Below are 25,555 nucleotides of genomic sequence, written 5' to 3'. Positions count from 1 at the left end.
TGTAATGTTTATAGGGGAGGTGTTGCTGTATATATTCAGAGCCATATCCCTGTAATGTTTATAGGGAGGTGTTGCTGTATATATTCAGAGCCATATCCCTGTAATGTTTATAGGGGAGGTGTTGCTGTATATATTCAGAGCCATATCCCTGTAATGTTTATAGGGGAGGTGTTGTTGTATATATTCAGAGCCATATCCCTGTAATGTTTATAGGGGAGGTGTTGTTGTATATATTCAGAACCATATCCCTGTAATATCATCGTGCGCAAATTGATTCTGTCCCCCCACACCAAACGCAATCACGACACACAGGTTGAAATAAGATACAATTGTATCAGGCTACAGGTTGAAATAAGATACAATTGTATCAGGCTGTAGTAGTGGTACCTTCTGGACAGTATTTAGTCTACAGTAGTCTATATTCAGTATATAGTAGTCTGTAAATAGTCTACAGTAGTCTGTAAATAGTCTACAGTAGTCTATATTCAGTATATAGTAGTCTGTAAATAGTCCACAGTAGTCTGTAAATAGTCTAGTAGTCTGTAAATAGTCTAGTCTGTAAATAGTCTACAGTAGTCTGTAAATATCCACAGTCATATTTAGTATATAGTAGTCTGTAAATAGTCCACAGTAGTCTGTAAATAGTCCACAGTAGTCTGTAATGTAAATAGTAGTCTGTAAATAGTCAGTAGTCTGTAAATAGTCCACAGTAGTCTGTAAATAGTCCACAGTAGTCTGTAAATGTAAATAGTCTAGTATATATTCAGTATATAGTAGTCTGTAAATAGTCCACAGTAGTCTGTAAATAGTCCACAGTAGTCTGTATTCAGTATCCCTGTAAATAGTAGTCTGTAAATAGTCCACAGTAGTCTGTAAATATATAGTAGTCTGTAAATAGTCCACAGTAGTCTGTAAATAGTCCACAGTAGTCTGTAAATAGTCTGTAAATAGTCCAGTAGTCTATATTTAGTATATAGTAGTCAAATAGTCCACAGTAGTCTGTAAATAGTCCACAGTAGTCTGTAAAATAGTCCACAGTAGTATTCAATAGTCCATAGTAGTCTGTAAATAGTCCACAGTAGTCTAATTTAGTCTATATTTAGTATATAGTAGTCTGTAAATAGTCCACAGTAGTCTATATTTAGTATATAGTAGTCTGTAAATAGTCCACAGTAGTCTGTAAATAGTCCACAGTAGTCTGTAAATAGTCCACAGTAGTCTGTAAATAGTCTACAGTAGTCTATATTTAGTAAATAGTAGTCTGTAAATAGTCTACAGTAGTCTGTAAAATAGTACAGTAGTCTGTAAATAGTCCACAGTAGTCTGTAAATAGTCTATAGTAGTCTGTAAATAGTCTACAGTAGTCTGTAAAGTAGTCTAGTCAGTAGTCTGTAAATAGTATATAGTAGTCTGTAAATAGTCTACAGTAGTCTGTAAATAGTCCACAGTAGTCTATAAATAGTATACAGTAGTCTGTAAATAGTCCACAGTAGTCTATATTTAGTATATAGTAGTCTGTAAATAGTCTACAGTAGTCTGTAAATAGTCCACAGTAGTCTGTAAATAGTCTACAGTAGTCTGTAAATAGTCCACAGTAGTCTGTAAATAGTCCACAGTAGTCTGTAAATAGTCTACAGTAGTCTGTAAATAGTCCACAGTAGTCTGTAAATAGTCCACAGTAGTCTGTAAATAGTCTACAGTAAATAGTCCACAGTAGTCTGTAAATAGTCTACAGTAGTCTGTAAATAGTCTACAGTAGTCTGTAAAGTAGTCTGTAAATAGTAGTCTATATTTAGTATATAGTAGTCTGTAAATAGTCTATATTTAGTAGTAGTCTGTAAATAGTCTACAGTAGTCTATATTTAGTATATAGTAGTCTGTAAATAGTCTACAGTAGTCTGTAAATAGTCTACAGTAGTCTATATTTAGTATATAGTAGTCTGTAAATAGTCTACAGTAGTCTGTAAATAGTCCACAGTAGTCTGTAAATAGTCTGTATATAGTAGTCTGTAAATAGTCCACAGTAGTCTGTAAATAGTCCACAGTAGTCTGTAAATAGTCTAGTAGTAGTCTGTAAATAGTCCACAGTAGTCTGTAAATTTAGTAGTCTATATTTAGTAGTCTGTAAATAGTCCACAGTAGTCTATATTTAGTATATAGTAGTCTGTAAATAGTCCACAGTAGTCTGTAAATAGTCCACAGTAGTCTGTAAATAGTCCACAGTAGTCTGTAAATAGTCCACAGTAGTCTGTAAATAGTCCACAGTAGTCTGTAAATAGTCCACAGTAGTCTGTAAATAGTCTACAGTAGTCTGTAAATAGTCCACAGTAGTCTGTAAATAGTCCACAGTAGTCTATATTTAGTATATAGTAGTCTGTAAATAGTCTACAGTAGTCTGTAAATAGTCTACAGTAGTCTGTAAATAGTCTACAGTAGTCTGTAAATAGTCTGTAAATAGTCTACAGTAGTCTATATTTAGTATATAGTAGTCTGTAAATAGTCCACAGTAGTCTGTAAATAGTCTACAGTAGTCTGTAAATAGTCCACAGTAGTCTGTAAATAGTCCACAGTAGTCTGTAAATAGTCTACAGTAGTCTGTAAATAGTCTACAGTAGTCTGTAAATAGTCTACAGTAGTCTAAATAGTCAGTAGTCTGTAAATAGTCTATAGTAGTCTGTAAATAGCCTACAGTAGTCTGTAAATAGTCCACAGTAGTCTGTAAATAGTCTACAGTAGTCTGTAAATAGCCCACAGTAGTCTGTAAATAGTCTACAGTAGTCTGTAAATAGTCCACAGTAGTCTGTAAATAGTCTACAGTAGTCTGTAAATAGTCTACAGTAGTCTATATTTAGTATATAGTAGTCTGTAAATAGTCTACAGTAGTCTATATTTAGTATATAGTAGTCTGTAAATAGTCTACAGTAGTCTGTAAATAGTCTACAGTAGTCTATATTTAGTCTGTAAATAGTCTACAGTAGTCTGTAAAGTAGTCTGTACAGTAGTCTATATTTAGTATATAGTAGTCTGTAAATAGTCTACAGTAGTCTGTAAATAGTCTACAGTAGTCTGTAAATAGTCCACAGTAGTCTATATTTAGTCTATATAGTAGTCTGTAAATAGTCTACAGTAGTCTGTAAATAGTCCACAGTAGTCTGTAAATAGTCTACAGTAGTCTATATTTAGTATATAGTAGTCTGTAAATAGTCCACAGTAGTCTGTAAATAGTCTACAGTAGTCTGTAAATAGTCTACAGTAGTCTGTAAATAGTCCACAGTAGTCTATATTTAGTATATAGTAGTCTGTAAATAGTCTACAGTAGTCTGTAAATAGTCCACAGTAGTCTATATTTAGTATATAGTAGTCTGTAAATAGTCTACAGTAGTCTATATTTAGTATACAGTAGTCTGTAAATAGTCTACAGTAGTCTATATTTAGTATATAGTAGTCTGTAAATAGTCTACAGTAGTCTGTAAATAGTCTACAGTAGTCTATATTTAGTATATATAGTAGTCTGTAAATAGTCTACAGTAGTCTGTAAATAGTCCACAGTAGTCTGTAAATAGTCCACAGTAGTCTGTAAATAGTCTACAGTAGTCTGTAAATAGTCCACAGTAGTCTGTAAATAGTCCACAGTAGTCTGTAAATAGTCCACAGTAGTCTGTAAATAGTCCACAGTAGTCTATATTTAGTATATAGTAGTCTGTAAATAGTCCACAGTAGTCTGTAAATAGTCCACAGTAGTCTGTAAATAGTCTACAGTAGTCTATATTTAGTATATAGTAGTCTGTAAATAGTCCACAGTAGTCTGTAAATAGTCTACAGTAGTCTGTAAAGTAGTCTGTAAATAGTCTACAGTAGTCTATATTTAGTAGTCTGTAAATAGTAGTCTGTAAATAGTCCACAGTAGTCTATAAATAGTCCACAGTAGTCTGTAAAGTAGTCTGTAAATAGTCAGTAGTCTGTAAAGTAGTCTATTTAGTAGTCTGTAAATAGTCTACAGTAGTCTGTAAATAGTCTACAGTAGTCTGTAAATAGCCTACAGTAGTCTGTAAATAGCCTAAAAGTAGTCTGTAAATAGTCTACAGTAGTCTGTAAATAGTCTACAGTAGTCTGTAAATAGTCTACAGTAGTCTGTAAATAGTCCACAGTAGTCTGTAAATAGTCCACAGTAGTCTGTAAATAGTCTACAGTAGTCTGTAAATAGTCCACAGTAGTCTGTAAATAGTAGTCTGTAAATAGTCTACAGTAGTCTGTAAATAGTCCACAGTAGTCTGTAAATAGTCTACAGTAGTCTGTAAATAGTCCACAGTAGTCTATATTTAGTATATAGTAGTCTGTAAATAGTCTACAGTAGTCTGTAAATAGCCCACAGTAGTCTATATTTAGTATATAGTAGTCTGTAAATAGTCCACAGTAGTCTGTAAATAGTCTACAGTAGTCTATATTTAGTATATAGTAGTCTGTAAATAGTCTACAGTAGTCTATATTTAGTATATAGTAGTCTGTAAATAGTCTACAGTAGTCTATATTTAGTATACAGTAGTCTGTAAATAGTCTACAGTAGTCTATATTTAGTATATAGTAGTCTGTAAATAGTCCACAGTAGTCTGTAAATAGTCCACAGTAGTCTGTAAATAGTCTACAGTAGTCTGTAAATAGTCCACAGTAGTCTGTAAATAGTCTACAGTAGTCTATATTTAGTATATAGTAGTCTGTAAATAGTCCACAGTAGTCTGTAAATAGTCTACAGTAGTCTGTAAATAGTCTACAGTAGTCTGTAAATAGTCCACAGTAGTCTGTAAATAGTCTACAGTAGTCTGTAAATAGTCCACAGTAGTCTGTAAATAGTCTACAGTAGTCTATATTTAGTATATAGTAGTCTGTAAATAGTCCACAGTAGTCTGTAAATAGTCCACAGTAGTCTGTAAATAGTCCACAGTAGTCTGTAAATAGTCTACAGTAGTCTATATTTAGTATATAGTAGTCTGTAAATAGTCTACAGTAGTCTGTAAATAGTCCACAGTAGTCTGTAAATAGTCCACAGTAGTCTGTAAATAGTCCACAGTAGTCTGTAAATAGTCCACAGTAGTCTGTAAATAGTCTACAGTAGTCTATATTTAGTATATAGTAGTCTGTAAATAGTCTACAGTAGTCTGTAAATAGTCTACAGTAGTCTATATTCAGTATATAGTAGTCTGTAAATAGTCTACAGTAGTCTATACAGTAGTCTGTAAATAGTCTACAGTAGTCTGTAAATAGTCCACAGTAGTCTGTAAATAGTCCACAGTAGTCTATATTTAGTATATAGTAGTCTGTAAATAGTCTACAGTAGTCTGTAAATAGTCCACAGTAGTCTATATTTAGTATATAGTAGTCTGTAAATAGTCTACAGTAGTCTGTAAATAGTCTGTAAATAGTCTACAGTAGTCTGTAAATAGTCCACAGTAGTCTGTAAATAGTCTACAGTAGTCTGTAAATAGTCCACAGTAGTCTGTAAATAGTCTACAGTAGTCTGTAAATAGTCTACAGTAGTCTATATTTAGTATATAGTAGTCTGTAAATAGTCTACAGTAGTCTATATTTAGTATATAGTAGTCTGTAAATAGTCTACAGTAGTCTGTAAATAGTCTACAGTAGTCTGTAAATAGTCCACAGTAGTCTATATTTAGTATATAGTAGTCTGTAAATAGTCTACAGTAGTCTATATTTAGTATATAGTAGTCTGTAAATAGTCTACAGTAGTCTGTAAATAGTCTACAGTAGTCTGTAAATAGTCCACAGTAGTCTGTAAATAGTCTACAGTAGTCTGTAAATAGTCCAATAGTCTACAGTAGTCTGTAAATAGTCCACAGTAGTCTGTAAATAGTAGTCTATATTTAGTATCTATAGTAGTCTGTAAATAGTCCACAGTAGTCTGTAAATAGTCTACAGTAAATAGTCTACAGTAGTCTGTAAATAGTCTATAGTAGTCTATAGTTCTAAATAGTCTATAGTAGTCTGTAAATAGTCTACAGTAGTCTGTAAATAGTCTACAGTAGTCTGTAAATAGTCTACAGTAGTCTATATTTAGTATATAGTAGTCTGTAAATAGTCCACAGTAGTCTATATTTAGTATATAGTAGTCTGTAAATAGTCTACAGTAGTCTGTAAATAGTCCACAGTAGTCTGTAAATAGTCTACAGTAGTCTGTAAATAGTCTACAGTAGTCTGTAAATAGTCTACAGTAGTCTATATTTAGTATATAGTAGTCTGTAAATAGTCCACAGTAGTCTATATTTAGTCTACAGTAGTCTGTAAATAGTCTACAGTAGTCTGTAAATAGTCTACAGTAGTCTATATTTAGTCTACAGTAGTCTGTAAATAGTCTACAGTAGTCTATATTTAGTCTACAGTAGTCTGTAAATAGTCTACAGTAGTCTGTAAATAGTCTATAGCAGTGTGTAGTTAGTCTATAGTAGTCTGTATTTAGTCTACAGTTAGTCTATAGTAGTCTGTAATTAGTCTATAGTAATCTACAGTTAGGCTATAGTAGCCTGTAATTAGTCTATAGTAGTCTATAGTAGTCTGATGTAGTCTACAGTAGTCTACGGTAGTCTACAGTAGTCTACAGTAGTCTGACATAGACTACAGTAGTCTATAGTAGTATACAGTTTGTCTATAGTAGTCTATAGTAGCCTATTGTAGTCTATAATAGTCTGACTTAGTCTACAGTAGTCTATAGTAGTCTGACTAGTCTACAGTAGTCTACAGTAATCTGTACGTAGTCTATGGTAGTCTGACATAGACTACGCCAGACTACTTTAGACTAAGGTAATCCGACATAGTCTACAGTTTGTCTATAGTAGTCTGACGTAGACTAAAGTTTGTCTATATTTGTCTGTAGTAGTCTATAGTAGTCTAAAGTTAGTCTATAGTAGTCTATAGTTGTCTGAAGTTTGTCTATAGTAGTAGTCTGTAAATAGTCTATAGTAGTCTAGTAGTCTGTAAATAGTCTACAGTAGTCTATATTTAGTCTATAGTAGTCTAAATAGTCCACAGTAGTCTATAGTCCACAGTAGTCTGTAAATAGTAGTCTATAGTCCATAGTAGTCTGTAAGTTTAGTCTAAATAGTAGTCTAAATAGTAGTAGTCTAAAGTTAGTCTATAGTAGTCTATAGTTGTCTATATTTGTCTATAGTAGTCTATAGTTGTCTAAAGTGTGTCTATAGTAGTCTATAGTAGTCTAAAGTTAGTCTACAGTAGTCTATAGTTGTCTAAAGTTAGTCTATAGTAGTCTGTAATTTGTCTACAGTTAGTCTCATCCACCTCTGGCCTGCTACGTAGTCCCTACCACTGTAGTCTGAAATAGTCCACAGTAGTCTATAAATAGCTATAGTAGTCTGTAAATAGCCCAGTCAAAACTGTCCACGTAGTCTGTGGCCCCCTAATGGTGGAACAAACTCCCTGTAAATAGTCCAGGTAGTCTGTAAATAGTCCACAGTAGTCTGTAATCACCACCTAGTCCGGTCACCTGTAAACCCCACAGTCTGTTAAGTAGAATACTATAGGATAGTCTACAGTAGTAATAGTAATAGTAGTCTGTAAATAGTCCACAGTAGTCTGTAAAAGATAGTTAGATAGCAGTACTGTTCCACTGGTCTGTATGTCATAAGGTGAAATGCAGTAGTCTGTAATTTAGTTAAGTAGTCTGGATAAGTAGTCTGTCTAGTCTAAATGACTTAAATGTAAGTATCTAAATATTCTATAGGTCAGTAGTCTAGTAGTCTATAGTCCACAGTAGTCTGTAAATAGTCTACAGTAGTCTATATTTAGTCTGTAGTCTGTAGTCTACAGTTTGTCTATAGTAGTCTGTAAATAGTCACAGTAGTCTGTAAATAGTCTTAGTCTATAGTAGTCTGAAGTAGTCTACAGTTCCTCTATAGTTTTCTACATTAGTCTATAGCAGCCTACAGTAGTCTATAGTAGTTTGACGTAGTCTACAGTCTTTTGACATAGTCTCAGTAGTTTACAGTAGTCTGATGTAGTCTACAGTTTGTCTAGTCTGACGTAGTGTACAGTAGTCTACAGTTTGTCTATAGTAGTCTGTAAATAGTCTACAGTAGTCTATAGTAGTCTACAGTAGTCTGTAAATAGTAGTAGTCTGTAGTAGTCTACAGTAGTCTGTAAATAGTCTAGTAGTCTATAGTAGTCTACAGTTCTGTCTATAGTAGTCTATAGTAGTAGTACAGTTTGTAAGTCTAGTCTGTAGTCTGTAAATAGTCTACAGTAGTCTACAGTTTGTCTATAGTAGTCTGATGTAGTCTACAGTAGTCTATAGTAGTCTACAGTTTGCCTATAGTAGTCTGACATAGTGTACAGTAGTCTATAGTAGTCTATAGTAGTCTACAGTTTGTCTATAGTAGTCTATAGTAGTCTACAGTTTGTCTAGTCTGACGTAGTGTACAGTAGTCTACAGTTTGTCTATAGTAGTCTGATGTAGTCTACAGTAGTCTATAGTAGTCTACAGTTTGCCTATAGTAGTCTGACATAGTGTACAGTAGTCTATAGTAGTTTATAGTAGCCTACAGTAGTCTATAGTCACTAGTAAATAGTCTACTAGTCTGTAATCATGTTTACAGTAGTCTTAAATAGTCTATAGTAGTCATCTCATATCTGTATACTGTAGTTTGTAAATAGTCTACTAGTCTATCTTGCCTAAATAGTCCAGTAGTCTGTAAATAGTTCATCCTGTAAATATATTTATATGTACATATAGTCTGTAAATTCATTCTATTTACTTAGTATTTGTGTGTATAGTCTAGGTAGTCTATAGTCTACAGTAGAATTGTTAGTAGTCTGTGTTAGTCTGTATAGTTACTGTCTATAGTCAGAAGTCTAGAAGTCACAAGTAGTCTGTAGTAGTCTACATTAACATATGTAGTCTGTATAGTCTACAGTAGTCTAATTTGTCTTTGTAGTTGGAATGTCTATAGTAGTAGTCTGTAAATAGTCCACAGTAGTCTGTAAATAGTCTATAGTAGTCTGTATAGTCTAGTAGTCTGTAGTAGTCTGTAAATAGTCTATAGTAGTCTGTAGTAGTCTATAGTAGTCTGTAAAATAGTCTACAGTAGTCTGTAGTTAGTCTATAGTAGTCTGTAGTAGTCTGTAGTAGTCTGTAGTAGTCTGTAGTCTAGTCTATAGTAGTCTGTTAGTCTATAGTAGTCTGTAGTCTATAGTAGTCTGTAGTAGTCTATAGTCTACAGTAGTCTATAGTAGTCTATAGTAGTCTGTAAATAGTCTAGTAGTCTGTAGTTAGTCTGTAGTTAGTAGTCTATAGTAGTAGTCTGTAGTAGTCTATAGTAGTCTGTAGTTAGTAGTCTGTAAATAGTCTATAGTAGTCTATAGTAGTCTATAGTAGTCTGTAGTAGTCTGTAGTAGTCTATAGTAGTCTGTAAATAGTCTATAGTAGTTTATAGTAGTCTGTAGTAGTCTGTAAATAGTAGTAGTAGTAGTCTGTAAATAGTCTATAGTAGTCTGTAGTAGTCTGTAGTAGTCTATAGTAGTCTATAGTAGTCTATAGTAGTCTGTAAATAGTCTATAGTAGTCTAGTAGTTAGTAGTCTATAAATAGTAGTCTGTAGTAGTCTATATTAGTCTAGTAGTAGTCTATCTGTAGTAGTCTGTAAATAGTCTATAGTAGTCTATAGTAGTCTATATTAGTCTATAGTAGTCTACAGTAGTCTATAGTAGTCTATATTAGTCTATAGTAGTCTACAGTAGTCTATAGTAGTTTATAGTAGTATGTAGTAGTCTATAGTAGTCTATAGTAGTCTGTAGTAGTCTATAGTAGTCTATAGTAGTCTATAGTCTAGTAGTCTATAGTAGTCCATAGTAGTCTGTAAATAGTCTAGTAGTAGTCTGTAGTTAGTCCTTAGTAGTCTAAATAGTCTAGTCTATAGTAGTCTATAGTAGTCTATAGTAGTCTATAGTAGTCTATAGTAGTCTATAGTAGTTTATAGTAGAATGTAGTAGTCTATCCTAGTATGTAGTTAGTCCTTATTAGTCTATAGTAGTCTATAGTAGTCTATAGTAGTCTACAGTAGTCTATAGTAGTCTACAGTAGTCTATAGTAGTCTATAGTAGTCTATAGTAGTCTACAGTAGTCTATAGTAGTTTATAGTAGAATGTAGTAGTCTATAGTAGTCTATAGTAGTCTATAGTAGTCTATAGTAGTCTATAGTAGTCTGTAGTAGTCTATAGTAGTCTATAGTAGTCTGTAGTAGTCTGTAGTAGTCTATAGTAGTCTGTAGTAGTCTATAGTAGTCTATAGTAGTCTATAGTAGTAGTCTATAGTAGTCTAGTAGTCTATAGTAGTAGTCTATAGTCTATAGTCTATAGTAGTCTATAGTAGTCTGTAGTAGTCTATAGTAGTCTGTAGTAGTCTATAGTAGTCTGTAGTAGTCTATAGTAGTCTATAGTAGTCTGTAGTAGTCTATAGTAGTCTATAGTAGTCTGTAGTCTGTAGTAGTCTTAGTCTGTAGTAGTCTATAGTAGTAGTCTATAGTAGTCTGTATAGTAGTCTATAGTAGTCTATAGTAGTCTAGTCTGTAGTAGTCTATAGTAGTCTATAGTAGTCTATAGTAGTCTATAGTAGTCTGTAAATAGTAGTCTAGTAGTAGTCTATAGTAGTCTATAGTAGTCTGTAGTAGTCTATAGTAGTCTTATAGTAGTATGTAGTAGTCTATAGTAGTCTGTAGTTAGTCTTAGTAGTCTATAGTAGTCTACAGTAGTCTATAGTAGTCTATAGTAGTCTGTAGTAGTCTATAGTAATCTGTAGTAGTCTATAGTAGTCTGTAGTTAGTCTGTGGTTAGTCTATAGTAATCTGTAGTAGTCTATAGTAGTCTGTAGTAGTCTATAGTAGTCTGTAGTAGTCTATAGTAGTCTTAGTTTAGTATACGTAGTCTGTAGTAGTCTATAGTAGTCTATAGTAGTAGTCTGTAGTAGTCTACAGTAGTCTATAGTAGTCTATAGTAGTCTGTAAATAGTAGTAGTCTATAGTAGTAGTCTGTAGTAGTCTACAGTAGTCTATAGTAGTCTACAGTAGTCTATAGTAGTCTATAGTAGTCTGTAGTAGTCTATAGTAGTCTATAGTAGTCTATAGTAGTCTAGTAGTCTATAGTAGTCTATAGTAGTCTATAGTAGTCTGTAGTAGTCTATAGTAGTCTATAGTAGTCTATAGTAGTCTATAGTAGTCTGTAGTAGTCTATAGTAGTCTGTAGTAGTCTATAGTAGTCTATAGTAGTCTATAGTAGTCTATAGTAGTCTATAGTAGTCTGTAGTAGTCTATAGTAGTCTATAGTAGTCTATAGTAGTCTGTAGTAGTCTGTAGTAGTCTGTAGTAGTCTATAGTAGTCTGTAGTAGTCTATAGTAGTCTATAGTAGTCTGTAAATAGTCTATAGTAGTCTATAGTCTAGTAGTCTGTAGTAGTCTATAGTAGTCTGTAGTAGTCTATCCTAGTAGTCTATAGTAGTCTATAGTTAGTCTATAGTAGTCTATAGTAGTCTATAGTAGTCTATAGTAGTCTGTAAATAGTAGTCTAGTTAGTCTATAGTAGTCTATAGTAGTCTATAGTAGTCTATAGTAGTCTATAGTAGTCTATAGTAGTCTATAGTAGTCTATAAATAGTAGTAGTCTATAGTAGTAGTCTATAGTAGTCTATAGTAGTCTGTAGTAGTCTAGTCTATAGTCTATAGTAGTCTATAGTAGTCTATAATAGTAGTAGTCTGTAGTAGTCTACAGTAGTCTATAGTAGTCTATAGTAGTCTGTAGTAGTCTATAGTAGTCTATAGTAGTCTATAGTAGTCTGTAAATAGTCTACAGTAGTCTATAGTAGTCTATAGTAGTCTGTATAGTCTATAGTAGTCTACAGTAGTCTATAGTAGTCTATAGTAGTCTATAGTAGTCTGTAAATAGTCTATAGTAGTCTATAGTAGTCTATAGTAGTCTGTAAATAGTCTGTAGTCTATAGTAGTCTATAGTAGTCTATCTATAGTAGTCTATAGTAGTCTATAGTAGTCTATAGTAGTCTATAGTAGTCTATAGTAGTCTACAGTAGTCTATAGTAGTCTATAGTAGTCTGTAAATAGTAGTCTATAGTAGTAGTCTGTAGTTAGTCTGTAGTAGTCTATAGTAGTCTATAGTAGTCTGTAAAGTAGTAGTCTATAGTAGTTTATAGTAGTATATAGTAGTCTATAGTAGTCTATAGTAGTCTATAGTAGTCTATAGTAGTCTATAGTAGTCTATAGTAGTCTGTAGTAGTCTATCCTAGTCTGTAGTAGTCTGTAAATAGTCTATAGTAGTCTATAGTAGTCTAAATAGTAGTCTATAGTAGTCTGTAGTAGTCTATAGTAGTCTGTAGTAGTCTATAGTAGTCTGTAGTCTGTAGTAGTCTATAGTAGTCTATACAGTAGTCTGTAGTAGTCTATAGTAGTCTAGTAGTCTGTAAATAGTCTATAGTAGTCTGTAAATAGTCTATAGTAGTCTATAGTAGTCTATAGTAGTCTGTAGTAGTCTATAGTAGTAGTCTATAGTAGTCTATAGTAGTCTGTAGTCTAGTCTGTAGTAGTCTATAGTAGTCTGTAGTTAGTCTATAGTAGTCTATAGTAGTCTATAGTAGTTTATAGTAGAATGTAGTAGTCTATAGTAGTCTATAGTAGTCTATATTAGTTTATAGTAGAATGTAGTAGTCTATAGTAGTCTATAGTAGTCTAGTCTAGTAAATAGTCTATAGTAGTCTATAGTAGTCTATAGTAGTCTATAGTAGTCTATAGTAGTCTATAGTAGTCTGTAGTAGTCTATAGTAGTCTATAGTAGTCTATAGTAGTCTATAGTAGTCTATAGTAGTCTATAGTAGTCTATAGTAGTCTATAGTAGTCTATAGTAGTCTATAGTAGTAGTCTGTAGTTAGTAGTCTATAGTAGTCTATAGTAGTCTACAGTAGTCTATATTAGTCTGTAGTAGTCTATCCTAGTATGTAGTTAGTCCTCATTAGTCTATAGTAGTCTACAGTAGTCTATAGTAGTCTATAGTAGTCTATATTAGTCTGTAGTAGTCTATATAGTAGTCTATTAGTCTACAGTAGTCTGTAGTAGTCTATAGTAGTCTATAGTAGTCTGTAGTAGTCTATAGTAGTCTACAGTAGTCTAGTCTTAGTAGTCTATAGTAGTCTACAGTAGTCTATAGTAGTCTATAGTAGTCTATAGTAGTCTATAGTAGTCTATAGTAGTTTATAGTAGAATGTAGTAGTCTATCCTAGTATGTAGTTAGTCATTATTAGTCTATAGTAGTCTACAGTAGTCTATAGTAGTCTACAGTAGAATGTAGTAGTCTATAGTAGTCTACAGTAGTCTATAGTAGTCTATATTAGTCTATAGTAGTCTATAGTAGTCTAAATAGTAGTCTGTAGTAGTCTGTAGTAGTAGTCTATAGTAGTCTATAGTAGTCTATAGTAGTCTATAGTAGTCTATAGTAGTCTGTAGTAGTCTATAGTAGTCTATAGTAGTCTATAGTAGTCTAGTAGTAGTCTAGTCTAGTAGTCTATATAGTAGTCTATAGTAGTCTGTAGTAGTCTATAGTCTGCACAGTAGTAGTAGTTTATAGTATAGTCTGTAGTAGTCTATAGTAGTTTACAGTAGAATGTAGTAGTCTATAGTAGTTTACAGTAGAATGTAGTAGTCTACAGTAGTCTATAGTAGTTTATAGTAGAATGTAGTAGTCTATAGTAGTTTACAGTAGAATGTATGTAGTCTATCCTAGTATGCAGTTAGTCATTATTAGTCTATAGTAGTCTACAGTAGTCTATAGTAGTATATAGTAGTCTATAGTAGTCTACAGTAGTCTACAGTAGTCTATAGTAGTCTATAGTAGTCTACAGTAGTCTATAGTAGTCTATATTAGTCTAGTAGTCTATAGTAGTTTATAGTCTATAGTAATCTGTAGTAGTCTATAGTAGTCTGTAGTTAGTCTGGTAGTTAGTCTATAGTAGTCTGTAGTAGTCTATAGTAGTCTATAGTAGTCTATAGTAGTCTATAGTAGTCTGTAGTAGTCTATAGTAGTCTATAGTAGTCTGTAGTAGTCTATCCTAGTCTGTAGTATGTAGTTAGTCTATAGTAGTTTATAGCAGTTTATAGTAGTCTACAGTAGTCTATAGTAGTCTATAGTAGTCTATAGTAGACTGTAGTAGTCTATCCTGGTATGCAGTTAGTCATTAGTAGTCTATAGTCTAGTAGTCTATAGTAGTATGTAGTAGTCTATAGTAGTCTGTAGTAGTCTATAGTAGTCTATAGTCTAAAGTCTATAGTATTTAGTTATAGTCTATCCTAGTATGTAGTTAGTCCTTATTAGTCTATAGTAGTCTACAGTAGTCTATAGTAGTCTATAGTAGTCTATAGTAGTCTGTAGTAGTCTATAGTAGTTTATAGTAAAATGTAGTAGTCTATCCTAGTATGTAGTTAGTCCTTATTAGTCTATAGTAGTCTACAGTAGTCTATAGTAGTCTATAGTAGTCTGTAGTAGTCTATAGTAGTTTATAGTAAAATGTTGTAGTCTATCCTAGTATGTAGTTAGTCATTATTAGTCTATAGTAGTCTACAGTAGTCTATAGTAGTCTATAGTAGTTTACAGTAGATTGTAGTAGTCTATCCTAGAATGTAATTAGTCTTATTAGTCTATAGTAGTCTACAGTAGTCTATAGTAGTTTATAGTAGAATGTAGTAGTTCTTATCCTCAGGTCTGTAGTGGTCTGTAATGGTCTGTATTCTTACCCTCAGGTCTGTAGTGGTCTGTGATATTCTTATCCTCAGGTCTGTAGTGGTCTGTAATATTCTTATCCTCAGGTCTGTAGTGGTCTGTGATATTCTTATCCTCAGGTCTGTAGTGGTCTGTGATATTCTTACCCTCAGGTCTGTAGTGGTCTGTAATGGTCTGTGATATTCTTACCCTCAGGTCTGTAGTGGTCTGTGATATTCTTACCCTCAGGTCTGTAGTGGTCTGTAGTGGTCTGTGATATTATTACCCTCAGGTCTGTAGTGGTCTGTAGTGGTCTGTAATATTCTTACCCTCAGGTCTGTAGTGGTCTGTAGTGGTCTGTAGTGGTCTGTAGTGGTCTGTGATATTCTTACCCTCAGGTCTGTAGTGGTCTGTAGTGGTCTGTGATATTCTTACCCTCAGGTCTGTAGTGGTCTGTAGTGGTCTGTAGTGGTCTGTGATATTCCTACCTTCAGGTCTGTAGTGGTCTGTAGTGGTCTGTGATATTCTTACTCTCAGGTCTGTAGTGGTCTGTAGTGGTCTGTGATATTCTTACGCTCAGGTCTGTAGTGGTCTGTGATATTCTTACCTTCAGGTCTGTAGTGGTCTGTGATATTCTTACCCTCAGGTCTGTAGTGGTCTGTAGTGGTCTGTGATATTCTTACCCTCAGGTCTGTAGTGGTCTGTAGTGGTCTGTGATATTCTTACCCACAGGTCTGTAGTGGTCTGTGATATTCTTACCCTCAGGTCTGTAGTGGTCTGTGATATTCTTATCCTCAGGTCTGTAGTGGTCTGTGATATTCTTATCCTCAGGTCTGTAGTGGTCTGTGATATTCTTATCCTCAGGTCTGTAGTGGTCTGTGATATTCTTACCCTCAGGTCTGTAGTGGTCTGTAGTGGTCTGTGATATTCTTACCCTCAGGTCTGTAGTGGTCTGTGATATTCTTACCCTCAGGTCTGTAGTGGTCTGTAGTGGTCTGTGATATTCTTACCCTCAGGTCTGTAGTGGTCTGTGATATTCTTACCCTCAGGTCTGTAGTGGTCTGTAGTGGTCTGTGATATTATTACCCTCAGGTCTGTAGTGGTCTGTAGTGGTCTGTAATATTCTTACCCTCAGGTCTGTACTGAGCGATGATAGTAACAGTCTGTCCAGCATTCTTCAGAGCTGCTGCAGCCTGTTCATGAGTCGCATGTCTGAGATCCACACCGTTCACCTGCAGAGGAGTTATAACCATTACATTACATAATATTACATAACACTACACAACACCTAGCATTACATAACACTACATAACACTATATAACACTATGTGACACTACATTACACTATGTGACACTACATAACACTACATGACACTATGTAACACTACATAGCACTATGTACCACTACATAACATTACATAACACTATATAACACTACAGAACACTACATAGCATTACATAACACTACATAACACTACATAGCATTACATAACACAATACTGTACTGTAACATTACACTAAATAAGACTACATAACACTATGTAACACTACATAACACTATGTAACACTACATAACACTACGCAACACTATGTAACACTACATAACACTATGTAACACTACATAACACTACATAACACTATGTAACACTACATAACACTACATAGCATTGCATAGCATTACATAAGACTTCATAACACTATGTAACATTACGTAAGACTACATAAAACGATGTAACACTACATAACATTACATAGAACTTACCAACACTATGTAACACTACATAATATTACATAACACCATGTAACACTATGTAACACTACATAACACTATGTAACACTACAAAACATTATATAACATTACATAACACTATGTAACACTACATAACACTATGTAACACTACATAACACTATATAACACTACATAACACTATATAACACTACATAACACTACATGACATTACATAACACTACGTAACACTACATAACACTATATAACACTACATAACACTACATGACATTACATAACACTATGTAACACTACATAACACTATATAACACTACATAATATTACATAACACCATGTAACACTACAAAACATTACATAACATTATATAACACTATGTAACACTACATAACATTATATAACATTACATAACACTACGTAACACTACATAACACTATATAACACTATGTAACACTATACAACATTACATAACATCACATAACACTACAAAACATTACACTACTTAACACTACAAAACATTAAATAACACTATATAACACTATGTAACACTATACAACATTACATAACACTACTTAACACTACATAACACTACAAAACATTACACTACTTAACACTACAAAACATTAAATAACATTACATAACACTAAATAAGACTACATAACATTACATAACACTAAATAACACTACAAAACATTACATAAAACTAAATAAGACTACTTAACACTACAAAACACTACATAACACTATGTAACACTATACAACATTACATAACACTACGTAACACTACATTACATAACATTACATAACACTATGTAACACTATACAACATTACATAACACTACGTAACACTACATTACATAACATTACATAACACTATGTAACACTACAAAACATTAAATAACATTACATAACACTATGTAACACTACAAAACATTAAATAACATTACATAACACTATGTAACACTACATAACATTACATAACACTACATAACATTACATAACATTACATAACACTAAATAAGACTACATAACATCACATAACACTATGTAACACTACAAAACATTACTTAACACTACATAACACTACATAACATTACATAACATTACATAACACTATATAACATTACATAACATTACATAACACTATGTAACACTATACAACATTACATAACACTACGTAACACTACATAACACTACAAAACATTACATTACATAACATTACATAACACTATGTAACACTATGTAACACTACATAACATTACTTAACACTACATAACACTATGTAACACTACATAACACTACATAACATTACATAACACTATGTAACACTATGTAACACTACATAACACTACATAACACTACGTAACACTACGAAACACTATGTAACACTATGTAACACTATACAACATTACATAACACTACGTAACACTACATAACAGTACAAAACATTACATAACATTACATAACACTAAATAAGACTACATAACATCACATAACACTATGTAACACTACATAACATTACATAACACTATGTAACACTATGTCACACTACATAACATTACATAACACTATGTAACACTACATAACACTACATGACATTACATAACACTATGTAACACTACCTGACATTACATAACACTATGTAACACTACATGACATTACATAACACTATGTAACACTACATGGCATTACATAACACTATGTAACACTACATGACATTACATAACACTTTGTAACACTACATAACATTACATAACACTATGTAACACTACATGACATTACATAACGCTATGTAACACTACATAACATTACATAACACTTTGTAACACTACATAACATTACATAACAGTATGTAACACTACATAACATTACATAACACTATGTAACACTACATGACATTACATAACATTATGTAACACTATGCAACACTGCATAACACTACATGACATTACATAACACTTTGTAACACTACATGACATTACATAACACTATGTAACACTACATAACACTATGTAACACTACATGACATTACATAACAATATGTAACACTATGCAACACTGCATAACACTACATGACATTACATAACACTTTGTAACACTACATGACATTACATAACACTATGTAACACTACATAACATTGCATAACACTATGTAACACTACATGACATTACATAACACTATGTAACACTATGCAACACTTTGTAACACTACATAACATTACATAACACTATGTAACACTACATGACATTACATAACAATATGTAACACTATGCAACACTGCATAACACTACATGACATTACATAACACTTTGTAACACTACATGACATTACATAACACTATGTAACACTACATAACACTATGTAACACTACATGACATTACATAACACTTTGTAACACTACATAACATTACATAACACTTTGTAACACTACATAACATTACATAGCACTTTAAAACACTACATGACATTACATAACACTATGTAACACCACATGACATTACATAACACTTTGTAACACTACATGACATTACATACCACTTTGTAACACTACATAACATTACATAACACTATGTAACACTACATAACACTATGTAACACTACATGACATAACATAACACTTTGTAACACTACATGACATTACATAACACTATGTAACATTACATGACATTACATAACACTTTGTAACACTACATAACATTACATAACACTATGTAACACTACATGACATTACATAACACTTTGTAACACTACATAACATTACATAACACTATGTAACACTACATAACACTATGTAACACTACATAACATTACATAACACTATGTAACACTATGTAACACTACATAACACTATGTAACACTATGCAACACTATGTAACACTACATGACACTACATAACACTATGTAACACTACATAACATTACATAACACTATGTAACACTACATGACATAACATAACACTTTGTAACACTACATGACATAACATAACACTTTGTAACACTACATGACATAACATAACACTTTGTAACACTACATAACACTACATAACACTATGTAACACTACATAACATAACACTATGTAACACTACATAACACTACATAACACTACTCACACTGATGATTTGGTCTCCCTTGCGTAGCTCTCCTGAGAGATCAGCCGGTCCTCCAGCCAGGATGAAGGAGATAAAGATTCCCTCTCCGTCTTCTCCCCCAACGATGTTAAACCCCAGACCAGTCGACCCTCTGTGGATACACACCCGCCTGGCCTCTCTACTGGGAGCCCACACACAGACATTATAATACACTGTATCACCCTAACCCTCTCTACTACATATCTACTGTAACACTCAGCAGCCTGGTCTCTCTACTACATATCTACTGTAACACTCAGCAGCCTGGTCTCTCTACTACATATCTACTGTAACACTCAGCCTGGTCTCTCTACTACAGATCTACTGTAACGCTCAGCCTGGTCTCTCTACTACAGATCTACTGTAACGCTCAGCAGCCTGGTCTCTCTACTACATATCTACTGTAACACTCAGCCTGGTCTCTCTACTACAGATTTACTGTAACACTCAGCCTGGTCTCTCTACTACAGATCTACTGTAACACTCAGCCTGGTCTCTCTACTACATATCTACTGTAACACTCAGCCTGGTCTCTCTACTACAGATCTACTGTAACGCTCAGCCTGGTCTCTCTACTACATATCTACTGTAACGCTCAGCCTGGTCTCTCTACTACAGATCTACTGTAACACTCAGCCTGGTCTCTCTACTACAGATCTACTGTAACACTCAGCCTGGTCTCTCTACTACAGATATAATCTACTGTAACACTCAGCCTGGTCTCTCTACTACAGATATAATCTACTGTAACACTCAGCCTGGTCTCTCTACTCCAGATATCATCTACTGTAACACTCAGCCTGGTCTCTCTACTACAGATCTACTGTAACACTCAGCCTGGTCTCTCTACTACATATCTACTGTAACACTCAGCCTGGTCTCTCTACTACATATCTACTGTAACACTCAGCCTGGTCTCTCTACTACAGATCTACTGTAACGCTCAGCCTGGTCTCTCTACTACATCTACTGTAACGCTCAGCCTGGTCTCTCTACTACAGATCTACTGTAACACTCAGCCTGGTCTCTCTACTACATATCTACTGTAACACTCAGCATGGTCTCTCTACTACAGATCTACTGTAACGCTCAGCCTGGTCTCTCTACTACATATCTACTGTAACACTCAGCCTGGTCTGTAACTACATATCTACTGTAACACTCAGCCTGGTCTCTCTACTACAGATCTACTGTAACACTCAGCCTGGTCTCTACTACAGATCTACTGTAACACTCAGCCTGGTAACTCTACTACATATATAATCTATGTAACGCTCAGCCTGGTCTCTCTACTACAGATCTACTGTAACACTCAGCCTGGTCTCTCTACTACATATCTACTGTAACACTCAGCCTGGTCTCTCTACTACAGATCTACTGTAATGCTCAGCCTGGTCTCTCTCCTACATATCTACTGTAATGCTCAGCCTGGTCTCTCTACTACATATCTACTGTAACGCTCAGCCTGGTCTCTCTACTACAGATCTACTGTAACACTCAGCCTGGTCTCTCTACTACATATCTACTGTAACACTCAGTGTTTCTGGTCTCTCTACTACAGATCTACTGTAACACTCAGCCTGGTCTCTCTACTACAGAACTACTGTAACACTACAGCCTGTCTCTCACTACATATCTACTGTAACACTCAGCCTGGTCTCTCTACTACAGATCTACTGTAACACTCAGCCTGGTAACACTACATATCTACTGTAACACTCAGCATGGTCTCTCTACTACACTACTGTAACACTGCAATCAGCCTGGTCTCTTACTATAACACTACTGTAACACTCAGCCTGGTCTCTCACTACATAAGACTGTAACACTCAGCATGGTCTCTCTACTACAGATCTACTGTAACACTCAGCCTGGTCTCTCTACTACATATCTACTGTAACACTCAGCCTGGTCTAACTACTACATATCTACTGTAACACTCAGCCTGGTCTCTCTACTACAGATCTACTGTAACACTCAGCCTGGTCTCTACTACAGATCTACTGTAACACTCAGCCTGGTCTCTCTACTACATATATAATCTACTGTAACGCTCAGCCTGGTCTCTCTACTACAGATCTACTGTAACACTCAGCCTGGTCTCTCTACTACATACTACTGTAACACTCAGCCTGGTCATCTACTAAGATCTACTGTAATGCTCAGCCTGGTCTCTCTCCTACATATCTACTGTAATGTCAGCCTGGTCTCTCTACTACATATCTACTGTAACACTCAGCCTGGTCTCTACTACATATCTACTGTAACACTCAGCCTGGTCTCTCTACTACATATCTACTGTAACACTCAGCCTGGTCTCTCTACTACATATCTACTGTAACACTCAGCCTGGTCTCTCTACTACAGATCTACTGTAACAGCCTGGTCTCTAACTACAGTATCTACTGTAACGCTCAGCCTGGTCTCTCTACTACAGATCTACTGTAACACTCAGCCTGGTCTCTACTACATATCTACTGTAACACTCAGCATGGTCTCTCTACTACAGATCTACTGTAACACTCAGCCTGGTCTCTCTACTACATATCTACTGTAACACTCAGCCTGGTCTCTCTACTACATATACTGTAACACTAGCCTGTAACTCTACTACAGATCTACATAACACTCAGCCTGGTCTCTACTACAGATCTACTGTAACACTCAGCCTGGTCTCTCTACTACATATCTACTGTAACACTCAGCCTGGTCTCTACTACAGATCTACTGTAACACTCAGCCTGGTCTCTCTACTACATATCTACTGTAACACTCAGCCTGGTCTCTCTACTACATATCTACTGTAACACTCAGCCTGGTCTCTCTACTACATATCTACTGTAACACTCAGCCTGGTCTTCTACTACATATCTACTGTAACGTACAGCCTGGTCTCTCTACTACAGATCTACTGTAACACTCAGCCTAGTCTCTCTACTACAGATACACACACTGTAACACTCAGCCTGGTCTCTCTACTACAGATATAATCTACTGTAACACTCAGCATGGTCTCTCTACTACAGATATCATCTACTGTAACACTCAGCCTGGTCTCTACTACAGATCTACAGTAACACTCAGCCTGGTAACACTACATATCTACTGTAACACTCAGCCTGGTCTCTACTACAGATAACTACTGTAACACTCAGCCTGGTAGTCTACTACATATCTACTGTAACACTCAGCCTGGTCTCTCTACTACAGATCTACTGTAACACTCAGCCTGGTCTCTTACTACAGATCTACTGTAACGCTCAGCCTGGTCTCTCTACTACATATCTACTGTAACGCTCAGCCTGGTCTCTCTACTACAGATGTACTGTAACACTCAGCCTGGTCTCTCTACTACATATCTACTGTAACACTCAGCATGGTCTCTTACTACAGATCTACTGTAACGCTAGCCTGGTCTCTCTACTACAGATCTACTGTAACACTCAGCCTGGTCTCTCTACTACATATCTACTGTAACACTCAGCCTGGTCTCTCTACTACAGATCTACTGTAACACTCAGCCTGGTCTCTACTACAGATATAATTTACCCTAACACTAGCAGCCTGGTCTCTCTACGACAGATATAAGGTCTTTGTAACACTAGCCTGGTCTCTCTACTACAGATCTACTGTAACACTCAGCCTGGTCACTCTTTTACAGATATAACTACTGTAACACTCAGCCTGGTCTCTACTACATATCTACTGTAACGCTCAGCCTGGTCTCTACATAAGATCTACTGTAACACTCATGGTCTCTACATAACTACAGTATAACTACTGTAACACTCAGCCTGAGTCTCAGTCTACATACAGATATAATCTACTGTAACACTCAGCCTGGTCTCTACTAACAGATACAATCTACTGTAACACTCAGCCTGGTCTCTTAACTACAGATCTACTGTAACACTCAGCCTGGTCTCTCTACTACATATCTACTGTAACACTAGCCTGTCTTCTACTACATATCTACTGTAACACTCAGCCACTTCTCTCTACTACAGATCTACTGTAACACTAGCCTGGTCTCTACTACAGATACTGTAATGCTCAGCCTGGTCTCTACTACATAAATCTACTGTAACACTCAGCCTGGTCTCTCTACATACAGATCTACTGTAACACTCAGCCTGGTCTCTCTAGTAACAGATCTACATAACACTCAGCCTGGTCTTACTATAACACTACTGTAACACTAGCCTGGTCTTCTAACACAGATATAATCTACTGTAACACTCAGCCTGGTCTCTCTACATTACAGATATCATCTACTGTAACACTCAGCCTGGTCTCTCTACTACAGAACTACTGTAACACTCAGCCTGGTCTCTCTACTACATATTACTGTAACACTAGCCTGGTCTCTCTACTACAGATCTACTGTAACACTCAGCCTGGTCATTACATATCTACACTGTTGTAACACTCAGCCTGGTCTCTCTACTACAGATCTACTGTAACACTCAGCCTGGTCTCTCTACTACATATCTACTGTAACACTCAGCATAACAGTCTATGTAAGTCAGACTACATAGAGATCTACTGTAACACTCAGCCTGGTCTCTCTACAGTACATATCTACTGTAACACTAGCCTGGTCTCTTAACTACAGATCTACTGTAACACTCAGCCTGGTCTCTACTACAGAGTCTACTGTAACACTCAGCCTGGTCTACTCAGACTACAGAACACTAGCTGTAACACTGTAACACTAGCCTGGTCTCTAACACTATGTACTGTAACACTCAGCATCTACATCTACACAGATCTACTGTAACACTCAGCCTGGTCTCTCTACTACATACTACTGTAACGCTCAGCCTGGGGGACATTACATATGTTTGTAACACTCAGCCTATGTCTCTCTACTACATATCTACTGTAACACTCAGCATTACATCTTTCTAACTACAGACTACTGTAACACAGTACTGGTCTCTCTACTACATATCTACTGTAACACTCAGCCTGGTCTCTCTACTACATATCTACTGTAACACTCAGCCTGGTCTCTAACAGATCTACTGTAACACTCAGCCTGGTCTCTACTACAGATCTACTGTAACACTCAGCCTGGTCATTACTACATATATAATCTAGTCTGTAACACTACAGCCTGACTCTCTACTACAGATCTACTGTAACACTCAGCCTGGTCTCTCTACTACATATCTACTGTAACACTCAGCCTGGTGTCTTAACATTAGATCTACTGTAATGCTCAGCCTGGTCTCATCCTACATATCTACTGTAATGCTAGTGTTTCTGGTCTCTCTACTACATATCTACTGTAACGCTCAGCCTGGTCTCTCTACTAGATATCTACTGTAACGCTAGCCTGGTCTCTCTACTACATATCTACTGTAACACTCAGCCTGGTCTCTCTACTAAGATCTACTGTAACACTCAGCCTGGTCTCTCTACTACAGATCACTGTAACACTCAGCCTGGTCTCTCTACTACAGATATAATCTACTGTAACACTCAGCCTGGTCTCTCTACTACAGATATAATCTACTGTAACACTCAGCCTGGTCTCTCTACTACAGATCTACTGTAACACTCAGCCTGGTCTCTCTACTACATATCTACTGTAACACTCAGCCTGGTCTCTCTACTACATATCTACTGTAACACTCAGCCTGGTCTCTCTACTACATATCTACTGTAACACTCAGCCTGGTCTCTCTACTACAGATCTACTGTAACGCTCAGCCTGGTCTCTCTACTACATATCTACTGTAACACAGCCTGGTCTCATCTACTACAGATCTACTGTAACACTCAGCCTGGTCTCTCTACTACATATCTACTGTAACACTCAGCCTGGTCTCTCTACTACAGATCTACTGTAACGCTCAGCCTGGTCTCTCTACTACAGATCTACTGTAACACTCAGCCTGGTCTCTCTA

General features: G+C 35.3%; 1 protein-coding gene across 2 annotated transcripts in view; it reads right to left on the bottom strand.

The window, feature by feature from the left end:
- LOC115126598 (disks large homolog 4-like) overlaps positions 1–25,555 on the bottom strand; it is a 294,248-nt gene that overhangs the window by 25,421 nt on the left and 243,272 nt on the right. Inside the window, exons 11-12 of one of the 2 annotated variants that reach the window (XM_065025116.1) lie at positions 19,623–19,782; positions 15,897–15,999 (exon numbers count right to left, since the gene is read on the bottom strand). In XM_065025116.1, coding sequence (XP_064881188.1) covers positions 15,897–15,999; positions 19,623–19,782 — 263 coding nt within the window. The remainder of the gene's footprint in view (positions 1–15,896; positions 16,000–19,622; positions 19,783–25,555) is intronic. The other variant, XM_065025117.1, reaches the window with a different exon arrangement.

The sequence above is a fragment of the Oncorhynchus nerka genome, linkage group LG12 (genome assembly GCF_034236695.1).
Source record: "Oncorhynchus nerka isolate Pitt River linkage group LG12, Oner_Uvic_2.0, whole genome shotgun sequence".
NCBI classification, from domain to species: Eukaryota; Metazoa; Chordata; class Actinopteri; order Salmoniformes; family Salmonidae; genus Oncorhynchus; species Oncorhynchus nerka.
The sequence above is the reverse complement of the archived record's forward strand: the minus strand, read 5'-3'. Positions and strand labels throughout refer to the sequence as shown.